A 25541-nucleotide genomic window follows, 5' to 3' on the forward strand; every position below is an offset into this window, starting at 1 on the left:
CTGATTTTACAAACGCGATTATCTCAAAGATGAAGTAACATGTGAAAAAATATTATTCCTTATTTTCTATTTAATTCTTCACGTAGAATAATTTATTTTCTGGTTATATCACGATTTTGGTGGCACCCTGTATATCCGAAACAATGTACATACATATCGACGAATCATGTTGAAGAGCTACGAGAGCGTCAAAAGCGATATGAATTTGTCATCAACGCACCACATATAATGCTACTTAAATATATCTGCACATTTTTTATATTAAAAACAATAAGAATTAAATGCATCATAGTTACTTTAGTATAATGCAATTATATAAATTTTTAAAAATTTTAGAAGTAAAACTGTATTTGAATTCCTCCATCAACCGATAAAACGGGAAATCACGAAAATCATCTCACAACCTCACAAAATTTTAAATACGACATTGTCGCATCATTCTTTATATAAACGCCCAATGGAATTTTAGAATGCTATGTAACATGCCCATGTTCCATGATATACGTCGAAATAATCGAGTCGTACTTAATGTGCTCTACGCTCCGTTGGTTTTATCATTCGAACTCTGTGATTTCCTTTTGCGACCGCAGCGACAGCTTTTTACTAAACTCGATCATCCGTACAGTCGTGATTCGCGTACACGATCGAGAAAGCCTTTAGGGTACTTCCAGAGTTTCCGGAAACGTCATGCAGTCGCTATATGTTGCACAATCTGCATACACGCCCCGATAAGATCATTTCCTTCAATGAAGATTACTGTGTAATTTTGTGCAATTCGTGTCAGACTCAGAGACATTCTACCGTTGCGTGGTATTGCCATTACTGTTTTAGTGAAATTGTATACCTCACCCGCGCAGGCATTCGATGCGTAAGGAACCAAATACGCAATCAGAAATTACCATTTCCGAGAAACATCTAGTAAGTTACACATTATAAACCAGATATGTTGTTGCTCTCCGTGTCTAGTAGCTATTTATTTGTGCCAAGAATTATTAACCAGTTAACGGTGGAATTTCATTTAAAAAATCTCTGATAACGCTGGCAATGAAATCAAATAATAATATGTATATTCGTTAAACGCAGGCTAAACGTACCTATAATATATTTCAACGAAAAACTGAGGTAGAAGTGAAAAAGAATTACACGTTTATTTGAAAAAATAAATAATTGGTCGTTGAAGGAATTAGTTTCATATTCTTAATTTCAAAGAATATTTTCAGGTTACATTTATTTTCAAATGCATGTTAATTAAATATCTTTACGTATTTTATAGTAATATGTAATAACATTGAATTACAATTAATTACACGTGAAACAAAGTATTTCGTCCTTCGTGCGTAATGCTTTAAGAGGGCATAATCATTTGAAAATATCACAGAAGTGTCAACATTTTTCAGAATACATCATTTTTCTAGCACAACGGTATAATATAAATACTTTATTGTTTGATCGCGTTAAAATAGTACTATAAAGTATTAAAATGAAAAGCTTGAATTTAAGTAACGGTAGTTTCCGAAGGTTACAAGTATATTTGTAAAACTTATAAAATTTTAGGCGGATTCGATATTAGGACCTGAGTTTAAGAAGCTAGTCATTGCTATCATGGTAGATAATGACAAGGCATAACTGAAAAAGTGAAAAATATTACAACTTTCGCCTTCCGTACATGAGTGGTCGCTTCAGATTGTTATTCAACTGTGTATCCATTTATATACTATAGTGCACTGTCTTGCAGCAGTAATTACGAATAATTAAAACAATAGATGACTGACACAAAGCGATCAGTTTTTAATCTCACAGATAACTTCATTTGTTATTACGTTTAGCATATAATACTTTCAATAGTTAGTAGCGAGGTGTCATTACAATTTGCAGGAAAATGACAGATATCAGAACTTTTGTTTAGATAAGAGAAAAATAAAAAAATACCTATCTTTATACAATAATATTGTTTCAGAATATGGACTTGATTGAATCACGTGACGATGTGAAAGTAAAGCGTAGCTTGAATAAATATTTAGTAATTGGTTAGATTAGCGATTCCTCACCGATTTCACTGACTTTGAAATATCATTTTTTCGTTTTTTTACTTCATAATTGCATAAATCCTTCGAATCTGGTAGAATTATTGGGAACATTATTACTTTCTAACTGCAAAAATTCTTCGAATGTGATAGAATTATTGGAAATTATGAAACAGCATAAATAAATGAAAATGAAAGCAAAAAATTTGACGATAATGCGAAATTTCAGTGCTTCTTAACTATTAAACAAATTTAAAATGCTAGACACACAAAACAATAGCCTTAACCCTTACGTATACGAGTACAAATTTTTATGTTAGTGTTCGTGTGGAGTGTTTATAACACCCTATGGTATAAACATTTGTAGGCGTAAAAAATGGGAAATTTTTACTCCAATGATCGGGATAATCTATCATTGTTAGCACATTTCGCAATTTGTAATTTTAGTAAATTTACCGTTATTTGTTACAAATATTTTTGTCTAATCAGTTTAGTGTCACGGTTATTCACGGAGAATATAACTTGTTAATTTATCCCTGCAGTACCCTGTAGTAGACAATACTTGACTCGGTGTTAAAGTGTTAAGAAAATGAAAAGGATATGCAGATGTATCCAAGTAATTAGAAAGTAGTTTAATATTGTTTACAAAGGTACTGTAGAGCTTACCCGATTACTTAAAAGTTAACAATATATGCCAAGTTTAAGGTCATACCAGATACTGCATTTTTTCTAAATAATTATTATGGCTTTCTTTTATCGAACATATTTTTGCGAATATAATGAAAACCAAGGCTGAGCAACATTAAAATGTATAGAGGAAAGTTGTTCAGAATGATTTCAGGAAAGATGAAGAAGAATGATTTCACAACGAAATCAGGAAAGAGACCCCCTTCCATATAATTACCCAAAAATATAAGCATTCAAGATGGGCACAAACTCAAGTGAATACCGCGTGTCAGAAACCACTCATTTTAAAATAAATATAATTTAATATGTATAATATTCTTATTGTTATGACGTTTGAACTGTGACTGCCACATACTTCGGGAAAATTGCAATTGCACAGAACCATTCTGTCTGCAATATACCAAATATTTATAAAAATTGAAGTTGAAATCTTTTATAAATAATTACATCACAAAAGATTGTAATGAATACTTTACAAATTAAAACCCAGTGGTGCTTATGGATATTGTGATCAGTTACTCGGAATTACAATAAATATTTGACAATATCCAGAAATTATTAAAATTTTGAAATCGTTCGCTTTATAATTTATTACCTCAACTTCCAATTAGTTTAACAAACTAATGTGCAATCTAATTTATCTAATTCAAAAGCAGTTACAAAAAAGAAATGACCACCATTTTTTAACAAAATGACCATCAAGTCGACACTAATCAAAGTAACTCTCAGGAGGAAACAAAAACGAAAGTCAAGATTGTTCACAACGACTGGTTTCTTAACCTTTATGCATCTCACAGATCCAATAAAATTCGATTTGTTCGATATTTCCCTAAGAAAATTAATTTTTAAATCTATAAAGAATCTTATATCACTCAAATTCGAGTGACATTGGGGCAAAAGTGTTACAGAGGAGTTTGTATATTATATGTTTGTTTGTATTGAGTATATAGCAACACATCGAAGTAGAGAGTATCAAAAAAGTTCTTATGAATATCTTGAGAACTATGGCTGAGTGGTGGTTATGGATATATACAGGAGAAAGTTGCTAAGAATTGCACCCCCTTCTACAAGGCATCCAAAAATGATCAAAATCAATAAAATCATCTACTGTGCAAATAAATAATTACCGAATGTTTTCTGCCTATATTATCATTTACTTATGAATATAGTAATGTTCATGACTAAGTAATATATTAGGAGTGCCTATAAGAAATGTTTTTTCAAGCTAAAGTTTATTTTGTTTTTTTAAATCGTATATGAAACACTCAGACAATGAGATAGTTGCCATAATTATCTACGACATTTTACCATCTGGAAACGAGCTTTTGTATGCCCCTTTTATAAAAATCCCTTAATTTTTCATTTAAATACTTTCGTATTCCGTTTTTGATACCTTCGTAATTAGAACATTTGTTACCATCTAAAAAATGCTGTAGAGATCTAAATAAATGAAAATCGGATAAGGCTAAAACAGGAGAGTACGGCGGATGTACCAAAGTTTCCCAGTCAAGTTTTCTGATTTTTTGCTGCGTGACTTTTGCAGTGTGCGGTCTTGCATTGACGCGTTACAGTGTGGCAGCCTTTCTATTAACCAAAGCAGGATGTCTTTTTGTAATTGTACTGCTTAATCGTATTAGTTGTGCTCAATAAAGGCTAACAGTGACAGTGTTTCTGGGCTTTAAAGGTTTAAAATGGATAACTTCCTACAAATTCGACCATACACACAACCACACTTTATTCGCATGAATATTCGGTTTTGGGGTTGCCATCGGTGTATCACTTGGAGATAATTATTATGGTTTCCGTTTTGGATTATCATACGTAACCCATTTTTCGTCCCCTGCAACTAAACGATCCAAAAAGAGCTCTGCTTTGTGTCTAACGAGTAGTGAATTGCATACAGCAACTATTGTTACTCGATTGTCTGCACTAAGGGTATGTGGGACCCATTTTCCGCATCACCACACCTTTCCAATCTTGTAAAGGTATCTTTGATCTGTATACTACAATACACTAAGCATTTCTGCAATATTTCCAACTGTCAAACTCAGATCTTTTTCAACTACAGCCCTCAATTCGCCGTCTTTAAGAAAAGACGGACTTCGTGATCTTTCATTGTCTTGCAAAAGAAAATCCCCGTTCCATAACGTTGTGAATCATCATCGACATTTCCGGACAGTTAGGACATCAGGGTAAACGCTATTAATATTGCTTGTTGCAACGATAACATTGTTTCCTTTATGAAATTCATGAAGCATACAATGCTAAATATGCTCCTTCCTCACTTTACCCGAACTCATTCTTTTTAAATGATATTGAATCTTGCAGTAAGTTTAAGCACCTCCTAAGAACAGTGTTTTAGGTCACTTTAGCGCTAATAGGTCATCATCTTGATTCACACGAAGTTTGCAATATTGATTCAACGACAAACGTCAGACCATACGACATTACTTATGGATACCCCTAATATCTGCATATTAGTTGCCTTTTATAGATCCCCGATATATTTTCTCTGACAACGATTCGGGAAAACAAAAATCATATAAGTATCATAATATTATTCTCTCAACACTTCCATGACAAATACTGGCGCACGAACACTATATTTATACACTTTTCCTCAGCTGTGGTGTTTTTTGTGCATTGGCACGCGATCGAGTTTCACGCGAATTCGGTGATCACGCGAGGCGTCGGGAGATCACGGGATGTTCGCCACGTCGACGACACTCGGTATGCGAATGAAAACAAAATTTCAGGCTTGCGTTACATTGCCGCAAGTCGAACGGTGACTAATGCCGTGAGGCGGCTCTCCTACCTTACCGGTTGCATGTGCATGCACAAGTACATATAAGTGATGCCATATTCGCAGCCCACTGTGGCTTATCCTATTCGTAGTTATCTGGTTGCAAGGCAAGTTTCTTTGTTTGTCTCTAGCCCACAGACTTGCGGCCAGTGACATTTACAAGACAACCACCAATTGACAGTCGATCTTAATCGATACAGATCCGATTAGCATCTCCGGTCTGAGTGAATAACGTGTACAGTATCGTTGTTACTAGTACTATTCTGATTAATGAAAATCCAATTTAATTGATTATGGTATGGCTGGATCATAATGGTCGAAATAAAGACAACGTCGGCTGGAAATTGTGTTTTTTTACTCTTATTTGTGTGGCATGCTATGAAATCCATAAGTATACTTTTGGATAATCTCTAGGGTGTTTTCTGAAATAATTTGTTTTGTCCTTTAAATAGTTGGCACAACGACTTTTTCCAACTAGTTGTGTTGTTTTTTTTATTATATAATTTTCGTTTCTTAAATTATCAATTAACACTAAAACTACCAGACGAGTCAAAATGGCTCATTCCTAATTTCTTCTTTTTGCAATTATTACAAAAGATAACAGATGTTTCTCTGAGATATTATTAAAGAAACTGATTTATCAATAAGCAAACTGAATTTTAAATCAATTAATGTCTCAATAGGTGCACTTTTGGAGTTTCTATAGAGGAATTTCAACAAGTCAATTTAACTGCTCGGTAGTTTTAGTATTAACTTAATTTTGGCTACAGTTAATTTTCTACTGCATGGTATTTTGAAAAAATAGAAAATATTGCAGCAGATTGTGATTGCAATAACAAGCAAGTGATCTGACACGGAAATTTCGATAGAAGTTTGCAGTTGCACTAGTAAACAGCGATTGTCTTATAATTTTATCGCGGGTCATTAGAGGTATTTTTATAAAGGTACATGTATCCGGAGAACCGTAAGCACAATACTTCACAGAAGCACATCTTCTAAGGTAATAACAAGGTAATACAATAACAATTCACTGGAAGGAGAAATGAATTTATAGAAACGAATTTAGTATATTATACAACTCTTACCGAAATATTATAAACATTGTAAGGAGGTATGACTCTCTAGATTATATAGGTAAAATGTGAAGAAAATCGAAAGATATATACAATAGTTTTGAATTATTTCTTATAGACATAAAGGTTGCTGAAGCCACACAAGTATTTGAACAGGTACTTTTTCAATCTGTAATATTTAGTACGTCCACCTTTGGTACGAATAACATCTTATAACTGATTATGCATACTGTTTACTAACTTTTCTGTAACACTTGGTGATATAGAATTCCAAATTTCCAGTATTTTTTCTTTTAAACTTGACTTGGATGTTATATTAAATTTTTGTAATTCTTTCCCTATTATTGTCCATAGATGTTCAGTTGGGTTAATACCAGGGCGTTGTAGTGGTGTGACCAACATGTGAGGGGTATTATATATATGATCCATTCTTTAGTGATTCCTGCAGTATGTTTAAGATTATTATCGTGTTGAAAGTAAAAGTCTTCGCATATATCCAATTTTCTTGCACATTCCTTTAAATTTTGTTGTAAAATGTTCAAATATTTGTATTTATCCATTGTTCCCTCTATGAGGACCAAATTCCCGGTGCCGTCTGCCGCCATACATCTCCAGATCAGAACTGAGCCACCCACATGTTCCACCGTAGCACGCAAGTTTTTCGCTTTCATCTCTGTATTTGTTTTAATATTTGCAGTGAACAGCAGGTATATTAGGCAGTAAAGTAATTATATAATGCTATATAATTAATAATATATTATATAATGCTGACACCATACTTTGCTAAAGCTTTTGGTCTCCTTCTTTTTCCAGATAAATCCAAAACTTTGAAATCAGTATTTTCTTTCATAGATGTTTGATAAGAAATTGTGTAATGTTCACCCCATTTAAACCTTATTAAATATACCTTCAGTCAATATATAATTTTTTCATTCCAAAGATTTCTCTAGCACAGTAAAACATATTTATTTGTTTTTCGATAATAATTAATGTAATTAGGAACTGATATTAATTATAATTTATTATAAATGGAATTATACTACTTAAAAAAAAGGATTTTTGACACTTAACGGTTAAAATTTTCCCTATATGTTCATAAAGATATTGTACTGTATTATTTAGCTGAAACTAATTTACTCTTAATTAGCGATATACAATGTTTGTTAACTTAATCAATATATTCTAAAATAGGTTATATTAATGTTTGAATAATAGGAATTAAATTTATATTATTATAAATGATATTATGTATATAACATATCAAAATACATTATATCATCTGTAATAACATATATGTATATCGTATGCTACAACATATCAAAATATTATATATTCATATATTCATATATTCATATATTTTGATTCATATATTTTGACCAAAGATATTTTGTATGATTATATATTTATATATTCATATATTCATATAATACAAAATATCTTTGGTATCATTTTGAAAAATGGAGGTAAACAATTTTTTATTTCACCATAGCATTCTGTATAAAAAAATGATAAAAGTCTCTATATGTTTTTACTCTAGCACCTGCTATTCGGTAGTTATATCGGGCGGCACTTACAGCGAAATACGCTGTACATTTCTCAGACTATCAAAGACACGACGACGAAAGAATTTGTGAATCGGTATTTGTGGTAGTCTGTTTAAACGCGGAATTAACAATGTCGACCTGTAGGAAGCGATATGCAAATGTCTACATGCGCTGACCCTAATCGGGGACTTCTAATCTTGTCACGCGTGTCGAAGCTGTATACTGAGCTGGTAAGATACAATACTCGAACGATGCTCGATTCACCTCTATGTTCCCGATACAGAGAAATTCGAATTTTATAATTAGGCAATGCTGTAACAAAGTGTTATGAAAATAAACGAGTTTCTGGGTAAAGCCAGCCGTCAAAGTGCAACAATTTTGGAGAAAGTAGAATACTCTTGACGTTAGTATTAATTAAATGTGCACCAGGAAGAGATATCGGTCGTTTTTTGTACATTATGTACATAAGTGATTTGTTTATATGCTACGGTTAATATAATAAATCCGGTCTGTATCAATAATAACCAGATATTGTTAAAAATGTCCACATTTTTTGGTAAATATAAATAATAAATTGTAATAATTACATTTACCGGTAATTATTAATAATTTCTTGTGTACTTTGGTACATTTAAAAAAAAATTTGTCTATATTATTTTTTACTATTTATGAACAAATTTACGCTACATTTTTTAACGAGACTATAAATTATTTCTTTATTTTTGTACAGAAAGAAATTTTGACAAAATTATTTTTATTGGCAGAACTATATTACAGAAAATGGGACATTTTTTATAAATTACTACGAAACAGAAATTGTACACTTATCTGGTTATAAATTACTTATTTATTTCTATAGAAAGCAGTTCTGACAAAATTATAGTTATTGATAAAATTATACTAAATAAATTATGACAATTTTATATAAATTAATACAAAACACAGATTGAACATGCACGGTATTTGTTCGCCCTTTTCTTTACATTTACCGAAGATAGTTGTAAATTATTAATAATTACCAAAGTACCAAAAAGAGTATTCTTACACTGTAGCAATTATCATGCATATTGTATTATTTACAAACGATACATATTACTTTGTAAATACATATTCACTATTGAATAAAATGCATAGTAATTAATAAAAGTTTTGAAATGAATTTTCCATTTACTTTCACTGGGCATGAAATGATCGTAATAATGGAAAGTGGGCACCCATCAAGATATAACCGATGTGTAATAAAAATATACAATACTTCAACGATCAGTGACTCCTCTCCGTGACTCATCTAATCTTTCTTGCTTCGTCCTACACTAATTAAACGGTGACTACTTTCGTGACGCACCTTCCATGGTATAATCCGCTATTCAATCAGAGGTGAACATCGCTTTTTGTATAATGTACAATACAATATATAATATATAAAATAGTAATATATAAATAGAACCGACGTAAATATTACGATATACTACTCGAAAACAGTAGGATCGATTTACATTAAAGGAGCAAATAACGATCGATCGCGGTCAAGAATTTTAATGTGACATTCAGATTCAATGACCAAAACTTGTCTGATAAAATCCGATCAATATATATTTCTGTTCATTTGCTTGAAAAAGAAACAGCGTTTTCTAAATATACGTTTTGTATATTCTTTCGAATATATGAAGTAAATTTCACTTACAAGGAAAGGCATCGAACCCAGAACTTCGAAAAATGATAAAACTTTGTGTGTCAGTAGAGCAAATTAAGCCTAATAAATTGCAATAATTTTTTGTGTTGAATTTCACTTTGAAGGAGCGCAACCACCCCTTGAAAAAATACAAATTTATGGTTCCCGTGGGTTATCTTGAAAACGGTACGAAATAGAGAAAAGAAGTTTAAAGAAAAAATACATTGTTCCTTTACGCTTATAAAATTACAAAATAAAATTCTCAAATCAATCATTTTAAAAATAAAATTTTTGAAGAATTTGAACTGTTATCCTGCAGTTTTACAGGCGTAGAAGAACAATGTATTTTTTGTTGAAACCTTTTTCCCGCTATCTTTTACCATTTTCAAGAAAAAAATTGCAATGTATTACGCTTGACTTACTCTACTTACAAACGAGTTGAATAGAATGTTAAGCAATAGATGCAATTCTTACTGCACCCGATTTTGAAATATAAGCAGATTACGTACTGGTGTTTAACATTTTTTTCAAGAAAATGATTGAATGTTGACCCATCAGTATCAATTATAATTTTCTTACTATGTTTTTCAAGAAATAAATCAAAGTAAATTAATTTGAACAAATGTTATTTTTTGATATTGTTTTTGTAATAACTCGATATTTGTGATCTGATTAGATAACTAATCTTATTAATTTTTTTCATACCCACCCAATCACTTCCGCATGTTTGGTATATATCAACAAAATTTGTTTAACACTCGAACGGTTAAAAAGGTAGACCCGATAATTTTAAATAAATGTTTTATCTTGACCACCACAGGTATATTCTACACCGTCGAGTCGATGAAGTCTGATGTAAAGAAGCGGTTACAAATTTTTTGACCTTGAAAGAAAGGATTACAATTTTTTGCAAATAATCTGAAAGGAACCATGAGTCGGAAATTATTAATTTCTTTACAAATTGCTGTTGAAGTTCGCATCGGAGAGTAAAGGAACGCGATACGAGTGTCCTTTTCTAGTACACGAATGTCAATTAATCAGGGTAGTTATGGGACTCCGTCTCTTGAGAAATTGTGGTTAACATTATTCATCGATGGAGTCGCCGCTTCACAGCTTCTACAGCTACAGAGCATACTCGCTACCTTAACTAATATTTTATTTACTTAAATCTTCATAAGTTACATTACTATTTTTGTTATTATATTAATATTAATTAAATTATTATTTACAAAAATTATTATACATGTTTTGATTTCTGTATACTGAAGGCGCTATGTATGAATTATATTTAACGTATAAAATTACTATAACTGTTATATATAAAGTTAAAAGTAAAAATGTAAGAAAGAATATCTCATATAAGTTTCATCAAAATCGGCATGTGCTAGTTGAAAAGGTTCCCCTGTTAGCGCAGTTTTAGGTATTGCTTGTATAAAAAAGAAGGAAAACGGGGCTACTTTTTTATTTAAGCCCACACAGAGCCCAGTCTCTTGACGACCACAAAGCCGAGTCTTTATATAACCATCAGTTCAATTGTACCCAGAAACGAAACAAAGCTGAGTCTCCATTAAAACAAAAATAAACGACTTCTAAACTATACCAGATTTATTTACTCATTCAGTCGCTACAACCTGCTAAATTTTTATCGGAACACGGCACCCAACAACTATTAAATTCCTTCTCAGCGCACACTCGCCCGTGTTATGTGAAAGCCTACATGCAATCGACCCAGAGATTGAGTGTTAACCAGTTAACTGCGTTTGGCGAATACACATGTCGTTTTAAAACTCTAAATGATGCCAACGGTTTCAACGATGGACTATTTATATTTTTAGACAAACATTTAATTCTTCTTCGTTTCGCTTTAGTCTGTCGTTAGAATATATTATAAGTGTATTTAGCTTGTATTCAACGAGTATACGCTTTATTTTTAGATTTTATTGTGCGCAGAACGAGAGATTTTCAAACTGAATTCCATAATTAACAGGTTAATAGTAAGGAAACTGAGAGTACGCCAATGCTTTAAAGCTTGTCAGTTGTTTCGTGTTATCTCGCTCGTACTCGGCACGTCTCATTCACTGCCTTCGTCACGCGACCAGATTAGTGTACGTGACCGTTTCGACAAATGGTACACCAGAAACGACAATCCGCGTGAGGAAGGTCGTGGCCTCTCTATTCTGGCCACTCAAATCAGCATTCCTCCCAGAGGACTTCTTTCAAGATGTAGAAGATTTGTAATATGTAGAAGAATAATTTATTGACATAAAAAATATCTTTCAACGACATGACTTTTATGAATTATCCGCACAACGTTCAAAAACACGTTAACTGAAAATCAATTTAAGCGTACAATATACAGGGTGTCCCGTAAATTCTACGTGAAAAACTGAATCGAAAATGTAGAATAAAATTTGTTTATATGAAGCTTTATCTTCAAGACAAATAAGTTTGAGAATTTGTCGGATAAGCGTGCACTTAATCTAGTTTCAGCTCTACGTGCTTCTTGTAATGTTTACAAACATTGTCAACATGAAAATATCTGTTGAGAATTATTTGGTCATAACGCAGTAATGAAATATGTTTGAAGAGTATCAGTTTACGTTTTATAATAAAGCACTGTACGTTTTTAACAAATTCGACGTTAATTATTCTTTTCTATTCCTATTCTATAATTACTATTGTAGACGAACAAGACTTACAATATTATGCTACAAACTCTGCATTACATCAACACATTTACTCGTATCCCCAATCTCAATGCAAAATTAAAGGATAAATAAATTTTCGTAGAAAAATTGTGTAGGTTTAAAGTGTTATAACTTGCTGACAAAATGTTACAACACTGTCACATGTCAGTCGGGGCTCATTTTAAAATATAAAGTCTCCACTTTCAAATTACATTATCTGCTTCGTTCATTATGTAAAGGGTGTCAAAGTGAAAGCAGTTTTTTTTTGCGAAAATTTTGTAGATTCAAGGTCGCTGCAAACTTTGCAAAATTTTTCTTGAGGCTATGTCTACTGTAGTTCTGAAGTCTGAAGTCTTTTCTTTGTATCACCTTAAAATCTCATAAACGACCTTCTGTCATCGCCATATTTCTTTGAAATATGTTACAACGAATTGAAATATTTATATATTAACTCAAATAAAATTCTATTAGGCACAAACTCACTATCCAGCTTTGGTCAATATAGTACTTTAATCAGTACTATATAATTTTTCCATGTACAATCATTTATTTACTTCCAATAATCAAATACCGTACTTTTGAATTGTTCACTTTACAACTTCTAGAATCCTTTGTTGGAAACAAACAATATCGATAATAATAAACCATGATTAATGATATTATTTAATACTATCATTATTAATACAGGCAATAAATGGTTTATTATATAATATTTTTTATGGGATTAATAACGTTACACATCTCGTCATCTTATTTACCGGTGTGTTTGCATGTTTGCAGATTTATTCTACTTCCTCTGTTGGTTTATATTTAAAAAGTGAGTAAAAATGACTTCACACTAAAAAACGAATTAATTGAAGCTAAAAATATGGCTAAAATAGACAGATAAACAATAGGACCCTCTAAAACGTAATACGCACATTTCGTGATATACAAATCTCTAAATACAAAAAAATAAGAATTAAATAAATTTGTTTTTTAATATAACAGAAAATAATATTTATTTTCGTTTAAAACAACAAGAACGTAACGTTTGTTCATTTTATGAAAAAAATAACTTAGAGTAAAAATACACATGAAAAATGACTTGATTACTGTCAGAATCGCTTAAAATTAAATACCATTGCATTTTGAGTATAGATCCAATTTTTTCATCGGGCAAACTTTATTCAACTTCAGAATGTGTGTGTTCCTTACTTGGTAATGCATCTACTTGTAATATTTCTTTATGCAGAATTTTGTTTCCAGTTATTTTCAGCAATTTTTTAATCGTCTCATACGCAGGCAGTAGCAAAATTTTTAGTTCGCGTTATAGAAATACCGTTTTTTACAGAGTCATTGCAGTTTGTTTAATAGCTGAAAATAATTGAGACTTACCGAAGCCAAAATGGTGACGAGGTATCGCTGCGTTTTCTCGAAGTCGAGGGTACGGTTAACAGTAACTTGGCCTTGATGAGGTAAGTTGATGCTGAAGTAACCGTACCCATCTGCAGTTGTAATTCTATTTCGACCTACTCCGTCATTGTTGCCAATCCCTGTCCCGTCACCAGGAGCAATAGAATACTCGACAATGCCATTTACACCGACGTCAGCATCCTTAGCATCGATATTCTTGAAAATAGTAGAACCAACCGGTGTGAGCTGCAATCAGACAAGCAAATTTCTTAATTTGTGTTTTCGTTTCTCATTCTTCGCAACTGCACTCATATATCATAAAGTAGAGGTGATTAGATGATTTCGATGATTTTTAAATATATTGTAGATATTGGTATTTTGAACAATTTTCTCTTCTTACAGAACTGTTGAACTTATTGAGTTTCCGAGATATTCCTGAAAACTGCTAATTTTTGTTATATTCATACGTATCAACTTTTTAAAAAATGCAATTTGAAAGTATAACGTTGTAAAAAGACTTTTTCTTGTGGTTTTTTATAATTTTTTATGTTCTACTTAAGTTGCTATCGTATAGGATCATAAGTAATAAAAATTAAAAAAGCTATAACTGCAAAGTTACTACTGTCGAAGTATTGGCTAAAGAAATTACCATTCAAAAATGATTTTATAATGCAAATGAAACATCAAAAAGCACTTTGCTCAATAAATCGAGGATGCTTAGGTAAAGAAATGACAGCTAAAATTAATACCTTCCATTAAGCATTCTGTGTTAGTCTTGTTCAAATACAAACACATACCATAATTTAAATAAAGATTTTTTAACATAACTGGAAAATGATTAATTAGTTTTTATTTAAGTTCGAATAATGATTACTTTATGATTTATATTAACAAGAATTGTATGAAGTAGTATAACTTTATGCAATTAAATACCTACCGTTTTTTGAAAGATTTTTCAATATGTCAGTTTCCTAGTTTTACTAATATTTTACTTCGTTAACATATCTCTGTTTAATTTAAAAATAAATGGTCTTAACCCTTATTTAAATAAATGGTCTTAACCCTTATTTAAATAAATGGTCTTAACCCTTTCTGCTACACGAGAAATGTCGCCTACATGAGCAAAAGTGCTAGAGTAAATTCTTGTTTTTCATGTATGGCTCGTGACAGGTGTTACAAGTCAGACACGTGATAATACTGGAAGAAGTTAAATAAAAAGCACAATACTACTAGTAATACTTTATCATTTGCCACAAATTTCTTTCTCCGAGTATCGAATATTATACAGGATGATTAATAAATAAATATCAATACTTGATGAGTTAAAAACCAAGACAACAATAAAACCAACACAAGCCAAAACAAACAAAGAATATCATATGAACATATGTCTGATATATATATACCTTAATATTCTAGTTACGGCATGTACCACCGGTGGTACGCAACTAATTTATAACATTAAAATAAATCAACGTTAATAAGAAAATTGTTTAACAAATTATTTATTGCCACCTAAAGTCAGAAAATTAGAGACATAACAAAAGAATGCACTTCAACATTATTTTTGCAAACATTGTTATTATTACGATCAATGATTAAGTATATAGGAACATGTCCAAACGAAAATGTGGTAAAGGAAATGTTTGAAGTGCCCGCGTCGCACGGTGGTTGATTAATCAAAAAGATGGAACAAAAATCAATATTACTTGAAAACTTACTTTTTTTAGTAAATCATAAAATAAGATATAAATATTAACAACGGAGAATTCACATCGGTTTTTTCCATTCACTACAACCGGCGGGATCATGTTAACCGTCAAGACATGATTTTTGAAGATGATTCTGTTTCATAACGTCTAACTCCTAAACTTTTACTTATTTTGACTTCCAAAAAATTCATAATATGGTTAAAATATTAGTAAATATACCTGTAAAAAATCAATAAAAATTAGAGTTCTGATTTTTCAAAAAAAATTCCCAAACTAAACTTAAAAACTGTCGTTCTAAATGAACATGTTCCTTTAATTATGACTTTAAAACGACATCACTGATTATTGTAGTAATGAGTACTGTAATATATCCAACAAGAAAGAATTGATTCTACTAAATTCCAAATAAGTTATTCAACAATTTGCAAATTATGACCTGTACCATAATTACACCTGTTATTTAAATAATTCTTTACTATTGTAACACTTTTAAGCCATATTTCCAATTTCTTAAATAATCCGAAACATATTTATTCTGATGAATGAGAAAAATGACTTTTACGATTTGAATAATTTATAAATACTTTCATTCTTCGGTTATAAATAAGATTAAATAAAAAAATTGCACCAGTTATATGTTCTAGATTATAATAAATTGAATTATATAAAAATTTCCCATTTTTTAAATAATTTTTTTCTATTTTTGCCTCATTTTGCCCGGGATTCGATTGTGCGGATTGTGCTCTTTTTAGCAGATCGTGCACATTATTTACTTGCATTGAATACACAAGTGTAAGAATTCATTTTGCCGTTTTAAAACGATACTAAATCGCAGAAATAAGGTACAGACTACACAAAGTTTCGTCTACATTGTGTCAATAGATATTGTTTATAAACTTTAGATACGATTAACACGTTCGCGACCACGCGTCACATATGTGTGACACAGCGATTCGTTTAGAGAGCTTAGCGTCATATATGTATAACTCTATCAATTACCGTTGGTACGATGATTAACACATTCGCGACCACTGACGTGAATTCATGTCTTTGCAAGTAAGTATCTTTCTTTAACGGAAAGATCGTCATTTCAAACAATAAATCGTTAAAAAACTAATATTTCAAAACTTCCCTAATTCTTGTCCCTGTTTTAACGTCAGAAATTTGTGGTAATTAACCTATGAACCGTCACGAATGTGTTAACATATATGTTTGGCGTGTGGTATATTCTGTGTCGCTTCGGTTATATCAAAATATTATGTACACCTAACCTTCCATTTACAGGATAGATTGATACGCCGAAAATGCTGTGTAAATTGAAATTATGCAAATCGAGTCCACAATTGTTACTCTCAAGTGTAACTTACAAAGGTTACATTTAAAAGAAATACAAATGTAATAAATTTAACAAATCCGTACGAAACTGTATCATTTATTTCTTTGTAAAATAAACAACTATATGCATATTTTTAAGCAAACAAGTCATTAATCCAATAAAAGTGCATATGTAATTCACAAAAGAAATAAAACATTAATGTAATTTTTACATTTGTTTGATCTGCCCGCGTTAACATGAAATGCAAGTGCCATGTACATGGAAATGTGTAATTTAAGTGTCGTATAAATCGAGGGCTAAATATACGAGGTAACGGCGCCTAATATGGAATACCACAATATTTTGAAAAATAAATAGCTTGATGTTATCATGAGAAACACTTCTTTAATAATAGGAAACAATCATATTAATAGTTGGACATAAATTAAGAATTTGTCATTGAATACAAAGTATTATTGTGTTTGGTAGTACGTTACATTTTCTGAAAGACGAGTTAAATAGTCAAATTTCTTAATATAGTTTGAACAAAAAATTTTATTTTTTCATGATTTGTCATTGAACATGTTTGTTTTCATTATTCAAAAACAATTTTCTGAAAATTTAGTTTTTTCTCAGAATAATCATTTTTCTATTGGAAGTGCGTGGGTTCCTAGTATGGAACATGTTCCATACTAAGTGCACATTCTTTGTTAATGTTACATATTATCATCTTATATTTTTATTTTATGGTGGTAATTACAAAAATTGTAGTAATGGAAAAAGATATGTTCAATGCATTATGTTCCCGAAAAATGTAGCGGTCCCGATGTGTTACTCATATATCCACTGTATAAACAAAGGAAAAGAAAAAATTAAAATAATGTAAATTAAAAAAAGTGTAAAATTCGTTTATTTATCCTTTTCAATTCCATAAATATTCGTTTTTCGTGATAAAAATGAGTGTCGTTTAAAAATTTCCTAGGTGTTCCATATTAAGAGCCATTTTTTTAGATCGCTGTTTTTGACTTTATTTGCATTTTTTATCAGGGTTTAAAAGCATTTAAATTTTTGCATTGTTATCGATCAGTGCATGAATGTTTATTAATTTCTCCATATTTTGCTGTACGTCTCATTGAAAAAATTGCGTATCTCTTGTTTTGGTAAGCTTTTCAAACCATGTGTTCCATATTAGGTGCCGTTACTCTATTCGTTACGGGCAATATGATACAGTGAGAGTTATACATCACTCCCCGGTGAATATGTATAATTATTCTCCAATGTTATTGGCGATTGTGTATAATTACCGCGGGGAGATTGTATAATTTCCGGATTAATCGAACTTCCCGTAATATATACATAGCACTTATGTAAAATGCTTTGTTCGGTTTATTTACTATTTTTTAAATATATCAAAATCATATGAATAATGTATTATGTGAAATAATTGCTAGAAAGGCATGGTCGACAGTAACGGCGTATGCACACAAGGGACGGAATCGCCAGCGACACCGCGCGATTAACAAAACGTCAACGGATCGCGACAACGGTTGACAAATATATGTACTTTTTTTTAATTGTGTATGTTGTGTAAGATGAAATTTGCTCTGTATATATGGTACACGAACGTAAAATCGCTCGATCTCGTAGCGATTGTTTTGGAATAACACAGACACAAACTTCTTTTATCTCACAAAAAAAAGGATAAGAGATTAGATCAAATACAATCAATCTAAGAAATCGTACGGCGTTCAACGTGTTAACTGATTGAGGCATTCAGAAGCGTGTATTATGGTAAAAGAGAGACGCTTGAAACATTTCCTTTAACGTTATAACTGCCGTGCCAATTAAAATGACTGGTTCCGACCTTTTTGTTTCGCAATTATGGATATCTTAAAAGCATTAAATGTTCGAAATGATCTTGAAGATAAATAGTTTTGTTTAAATACTATAATGAATGCCAAAGCAAACTGAAAATAATCTATTGTTACCATTTTTATAGGGATTACATATTAATCGTATTAAATTCTCGGTAGTTCTAGTGTTAATCATCCATAACTCGAAACCTACAGTATATCGAACATATATTCATATGATACGTTTTACTTGTTTTGGGCGTGTAGATTTACCTTCTGAAATATTAACATGTATTTGTGAATTTCCTTGTGAAATGTAAATATTATATATTATTGTCTTTCATATTTCTTTTATTTTTAAAAATAAAAGATTAAAAGAATAAGAAATTCTTAGATCGCGCAATCAATTTGTTCTTGTATTTAGTACAAAACAGTTGAACACTGTAGTTGTGCGAAGTTGTTGAAAATATTTTTTAAACTTTGTTGAAAACAAAATCTGTCAACAGTTCTGGATTTATTAGTTTTAGCAAAATAACTATGTTACCATTACTCTCAACTTTAAGACCTATAAGAAAAAATGAATATGATATGATGAGTTTATCGTCATATTCATAACAAATACTTGATTATGCACGTGTAAAGGAGAAATAACATTGAAATATTTAAAAAAAACTGTTATTATTAGTTACCTTAACGAAGTAATTTACTTTTCATAAATTTTTATTTAACAATTTTTATATAACACATTTACGTGTAAAAAATACGTTTCAGAAAAGTCAACTTGAATCAAAATATAAATTTAAAACTGTTTTTATTCATATTTTTTATGGTCTGTTATTATTGAAAACTGTATAAGTCTAATTGTAACTAAAAAAGCCGTTTATTTTCTTATCAATTTTATTGATACTTACTGTATATTAAAATTTAACAAGTTTAAAAAAGTTATTCAAATTTATTAGCGTTAGCCAATATTTTTTACTTTGTTCAAACGCAAACCGTTAAATGTCTGAACATTTAATATAAATTAATGAATTTATATCACTTTCAAAAGTAACAGTTCATTTTGAGTGATTTAGGTATTTCAAGAAACATTGTCCAGATACTCTTAAACGAATATTTTCATATTTACAGTGTATATCTATAATATACAGGGTGTCCCAAGTTTTAATGTTCAAAGTTTATTAGTATATTTTATGTCACTAAATAAGAAAAAAATGTTATGTGAACATAGGTCACATAAAGCTTTATTAGGAATTTACAATAAAAATACAGAATACAAATAATATAGGAATAGTAATCAACTTGCTATTACTGCGAACATTGGCTCGAATAGATCAATTTATTTACTAGTTGACATCGTCACTTACAGAGTTAATTAACCCTTTGCACTCCAAGCAATTTCTGATATCACCTCTCGGCAACTCCTAGCCATGTCTAATACGGACCAGCTACTCCGGGAGTATTTCCAGTGGTGCAAGATCGTGTTTTACCATTAAAAAAAATGTGTACACATTTTAACGTTATGTTCCATTAATACAATTACAATATAACAAATATAATAATACGAAAAACCAAAATTGTTTCTATATGCCGCTGCGGCGGCAACGGAGTTCAAAATGTGAATGCTCCATTTCCAAATGTCTAACGTAAATATGGCTCATCTATTCGAGCTAATGCTCGCAGTAACAGCAAGTCGGTTACTAGTCCTATATTACTTCTATTCCGTATTTTTGTTATAACTTTTTAATTAAGCTCTATGTGACTTATGTTTACATAATATTTTTTCGTATTTAGTACCATAGAATATACTAACAAAGTTTGAACATTAAAACCTGGCGTACTCTAAATTGCCATATCTATAGTTTTGAATCATGCCTTGAAATACATTTTACGGTTGGAGGCTTTAATAAAAAAACATACTTATCCGGTACACGTTGGTTCCGTTTGAAGTTTACATTGAAAATAATTGCTCTGGAAAATATTTCACGGATATACTTTATATTGGACATAATTTATATCGAACGAATGAAAATTTTGTACTGAAAACAGATCGCAAAGTTGCAAGTAAGGTCATCCAGTCCAGGTAGACATTAACGGATTCATTTAGTCAACAGCTTTCTCCATATACTATTTATTAAGAGCACCGTTTTATCCCACCTGGTCTCTTATTTTTAATCTCTTTAATACTTTGTTGTGCTTTGTTTTATTTATTTTATTTGACTGTGGTTATTTTGTTTTACTGTTATTTCTTATCTAATTTTATTCTGTTGACTCCAGTATATTTTATTTTATCCTATATTCTGTTGTTCACATATACTCTTTGCATTTTTAGCCACATTTACATATTTTTACTTATTCATCGATGCACGCTTTTACTTATTTAAGTTAAGTTCATACTTTCATAGACTTTTTTGTACTTTCATTCGTATTATTCACCCTCGCCGAAAAGGTGAAATGTTGTATCTACCTTACTCTATCTTACTCTATTTTTTTGGAAAATAAACGTCTTCTATACTTATAACTGTATCTATAGCATATGATAGATGTTACTATCGGATACTAGAATCTCTAACAGATTCATTTGGTCAACAGATGCCTTCTGCAGCTGTAGACCGCTTAACCGGTAAACCGTTACTTCGTACAAATTTCTGACGAAATTACATGTTGTAAAACTCACCGGGTTTGATGTGTTTATTGCCTATAATCTTTTATGGGGCACGAGGTCATCGCGCGTCGTCCTAGGGTGAGTGGACACCGTAAGACGAAAGTTTATCACGGTGAAGTTTCCAATCTTTTACGTCATTTACAGCATGTCCTCACCACATCGCTTCTTTCACCCTACCATTCTTATTTTTTTTTAATTTCGAGCAATTTTCGTGCCCATCCCCGGCAGCAGGCCCAACCTCAATTCTTGCAGATCATCAGGACATCAGTCCGCAGACAACCAACGAGACATCTCTATCTTATATATTGTAAATATACACGTTTTAAACAACAGTACGGCTCACAAGGAAGGGTACAAAACCCTGAAATTCCAAAAATTGTGTAACTTTGCGTGTAGGTAGAGTAAGTCAAGCCTAATACATTGCAATTTTCTTCGAGCCGAATTTCACTTCTAAGGGTAAAACCACCCCTTGAAAAAATGCAAATTTTTCTTTGCCGTGGATTATCTTGAGAATGATCAGAGATAGCGCAAAAAAGTTTAAAGAAAAAATACATTGCTCTTTTACGTCTATAAAACTGTAAAATAAAATTTTCAAATTAATCATTTTCAAAATCAAGATTTTGAACTTCCTGAAAAATTTAATTTTCCAATTTTATAAACGTAAAAGAACAATATATTTCTTCTTTAAACTTTTTTGCGCTATCCATATAGCTATAATTCACGAGGAAGAAAAATTTGTATTTTAAATTTAAATTTGTCGTTTCTCGTATAGTTCTACAAAAAACAATTCGATGTGGTAGTAAGACAATATTAGATTTGGACTCTGATTCAGTAAGAATATGAATATACATGTAAGAGTGAATACGTACCGATAACAAACAAAGCAAGACAACATTCTTTTCCATTTGTTTATATATATATATATATATATATATATATATGGTCATAGTAAAGATGTATTATAATTTTATTCTTATTTGAGTTTTAATACCATTACCATCATTAGTTTCTTAAAACACTTATGTCAGTAATTATTCATTTCTGTTTTTTATTTTTCTTCTCTAAGTATAGCCACGAATATCAAGTCATCCTTTATAATATCATAGTAAAGACCTAATTAGCTTCGAGATTGTCAGAGAACATACGCTGTATGAAGTTACGAATCTATATCTCTAGTTAATTCGATTAATTTTTAGTTGGTCAATAGGTGCGCTATTATCAACCACAATGATTTTACTTTTTTTATATTCTTTATATAAAGTACGCGAAACAGGTTGCTGGTAAATTAATTAACTGAAACAGAAATTATGAACAAGACATACCAGGAGCACGACCAAGAAATCGTCGACATTTCCTGCAATTGCAGCGAATAGGTCATATTGCACTATCTGTGACCTTACGAAATTGAAAATGCTTGTTCAGTTTTCACGTCCGTTGTCAATATCAAAACAGCATTAATAGAAACATGATCTATAACTGCTATAAAATTGTACTTATGTTTTTAACGCCACAGAAATACTGACCAATACGATAAATCTTTTTTCATATGCATAATCTAGTACTCATTTTTAAGTAGAGAAAAGTGTCCAATATCGGACCACTTAAACAGTTACTTCTATAAATCATAAACATGTTGGTATTTTCGAACAGGAAACATTAAGAACAATCTTAGCATTATAGTTGATACGCACATGTAAAAAACTGACTTAAACATTATCCGACTAGTTACAAAACAGATGTTATCAAAATAGCGCCAACAGACCAATTTAAGAAACCGGTTTCATAATCTAGATCACAAATAATATTTACGTACTATAAAAATATAAAGAACAATTCTGATATTACAAATTCCGATTTAACAGCGTACTGAAGAAAACCAGATAAAATTCTTATTTGAAATGACACATTGCTCTCTATTTTTACGATTTCGGTTTAAAAACGGTTGAAAAAGAGCGGAAGAAGTTCCATTTACACGGCACTCGCATTTCACTTTAACACTATCAGGTCAAATAAATCCAAATTACAATTTTTTTTGTGAACTACATATACAGTTCCGTTGGATTCATGAATTTTTATTTAAAAATATGTATATAAGTGTTTATTCTACAAAAAAATAAATAATACTGTTTCATACGGATTTGTTAAATTTATTACACGTGTATTTTTTTCAATGTGAACTGTGGACTCGTATTGCACGATTTCAATTTACACGGCATTTTCGTCGAAGTAATCTATCCTGTAAATCGAAAGTTAGGTGTATATGAAATAAACTATATGACATGACCTATATGAAAATAAAAATAACGGGAATTGTTCGTGTGCATAAAATAAAATTACATTAGCCAGAGTCGAAATAAAAACTTGCATCCAACTGAAATTATTATTGCACAGCTTTCGGTTTTAGTGTTCTCACCAAACGACATAGAAACTATAATATCACTCTAAAAGATATCATCAAAATCAATTTATATGTGGAAAAAAGTACTGGTCCAATTTAGGAGCCAAATTAAACTACTTTCTTCTAATATTCAACATTTTCAGATTATATTGCACACGTTTATATCGTGCATAACCTAACGCGACTGTCTCATTTATTTTGACTATCTCAAACATTTCCGATTTAGTTTACGGTGCAAAAGAAATTTTTAAAAAAATTTATATAGTATATTCCAGATAATCCGATCAGAGAGAAATTTCAGTCAGTGTCATTTTAAAATAAATTAAATCGTGATGGAACTCAGCATCTCAATTAAATAAAACAATAATAAATCAATCTGTTCTATATCCCGTTGGCAGTTATTGCAATACCGTAATTAAGTTAGAAACTTCATTTCAAAAGGCGTAAAATTTTATGATAATTCCATCTAATTATAATAGACTTAATCTATTGAATCGATCTCATGAGATGATTTGATGTTCATCAAATGTTAAATGTTGCATTCAGTTTTGTTTTATGGAACTAATCACACGAACGGCTAACTGTCGTTCATTTTAACACTAGAATTATCGAGCATCTATTAAAGCTGATATATAATCATAAAGATTGTAAGAAGACATTTATATTAGTATTAATAATTGCAAGTATTAATAATTGCAAAATAAGAAAACTATTTACTAAAACATTTTTTTACAATTTCTTCAGGTATTCGTTATAGTATTCAGATGAAACTGTTTATATTACGGATATTTAATTCCTTTAAAATATTAATAATCGCAAAATAAGGAAATTAAAACCCGCCACTTTAACAAAGTTCTAGTTCTAGTGTTAATGGAATAAAGATTAATATTCATGCATACTGACGTAAAGAAATTACGGACAAACTAATGCTCCTGTAACTACAGTTAATAATGTTCATGAAAATTGACGTTAGTTGTCCCACTGCTTACGTAATTATGGCCTAAAAGAGACAAATTTTATAACTATAACCCTTTTGTCAAGGTCATATGTTTTGGCGATTTTAAAATCATTCGTCTTAGTTTTTACTTTTTAATAGAACCGAACAGCTTTTATTTTATTAGTTACTACAACTCAGTCCGAGTTTTCGAGATATATGCAAAAATATTTTTAACGCTATGTATTTACTAAAGTATTTAATATTATTCTGTTTTTCTGAGGATTATGTTAAGTTTGACTCTTATTTATATTTGATAATAACTAATTATCAAAGTTTGTTAGAACCGAGTTGGTTATACCTTATTTAAACATGGTCTACAAAATCCACTATATAACACTGAACATTGTACATACATATATGTACTTTTTTGTATTACCTTGAATAAATGTATGTATGTGTGTATGTATGTATATATGTATGTATTGACGAGTAGGGCATGCTTCTAAAAAATTCAACAATCTTTTTGTGAATATATATATTTTTTATTTAGTAATATTTGGTAATGATTGCTACCTAATATTTGCAAATATTAAGGTTGAACTACTGTATTATGTCCTATGAACAAAAATTGTGCAACTGCAAGGATGATTCAGTACGTTAACATAAGAAATAAAGTTCTTCTCCTTCCTTCTCCCCTCAAAGAACCGCCCCTATTAACCCTTTGAGTGCCAAGAATCGACATATCGCTCCTTCATGCAGTTGCGAAAAGTTTCTTT

The 25541-nt window shown here is 30.8% G+C and overlaps 1 protein-coding gene across 10 annotated transcripts in view; it reads right to left on the reverse strand.

The window, feature by feature from the left end:
* The window catches only part of Cad99C (cadherin 99C), a 303145-nt gene that overhangs the window by 43785 nt on the left and 233819 nt on the right, over positions 1 to 25541 (reverse strand). For 5 of the 10 annotated variants that reach the window (XR_004234734.2, XM_031973644.2, XM_031973640.2 and 2 more), the window contains exon 6: positions 13868 to 14131. Coding sequence is in view for 4 of the 10 variants with exons in the window: in XM_031973644.2 (XP_031829504.1) it covers positions 13868 to 14131 (264 nt within the window). In the remaining 6 variants the exon portion in view is untranslated. Of the gene's footprint in view, positions 1 to 5001; positions 5484 to 13867; positions 14132 to 25541 lie in introns of those variants that run through there. The other 5 variants (XM_031973650.2, XM_031973648.2, XM_076373295.1 and 2 more) reach the window with 4 other exon arrangements.

This window comes from Nomia melanderi, chromosome 13 (assembly GCF_051020985.1).
Source record: "Nomia melanderi isolate GNS246 chromosome 13, iyNomMela1, whole genome shotgun sequence".
NCBI lineage: Eukaryota > Metazoa > Arthropoda > Insecta > Hymenoptera > Halictidae > Nomia > Nomia melanderi.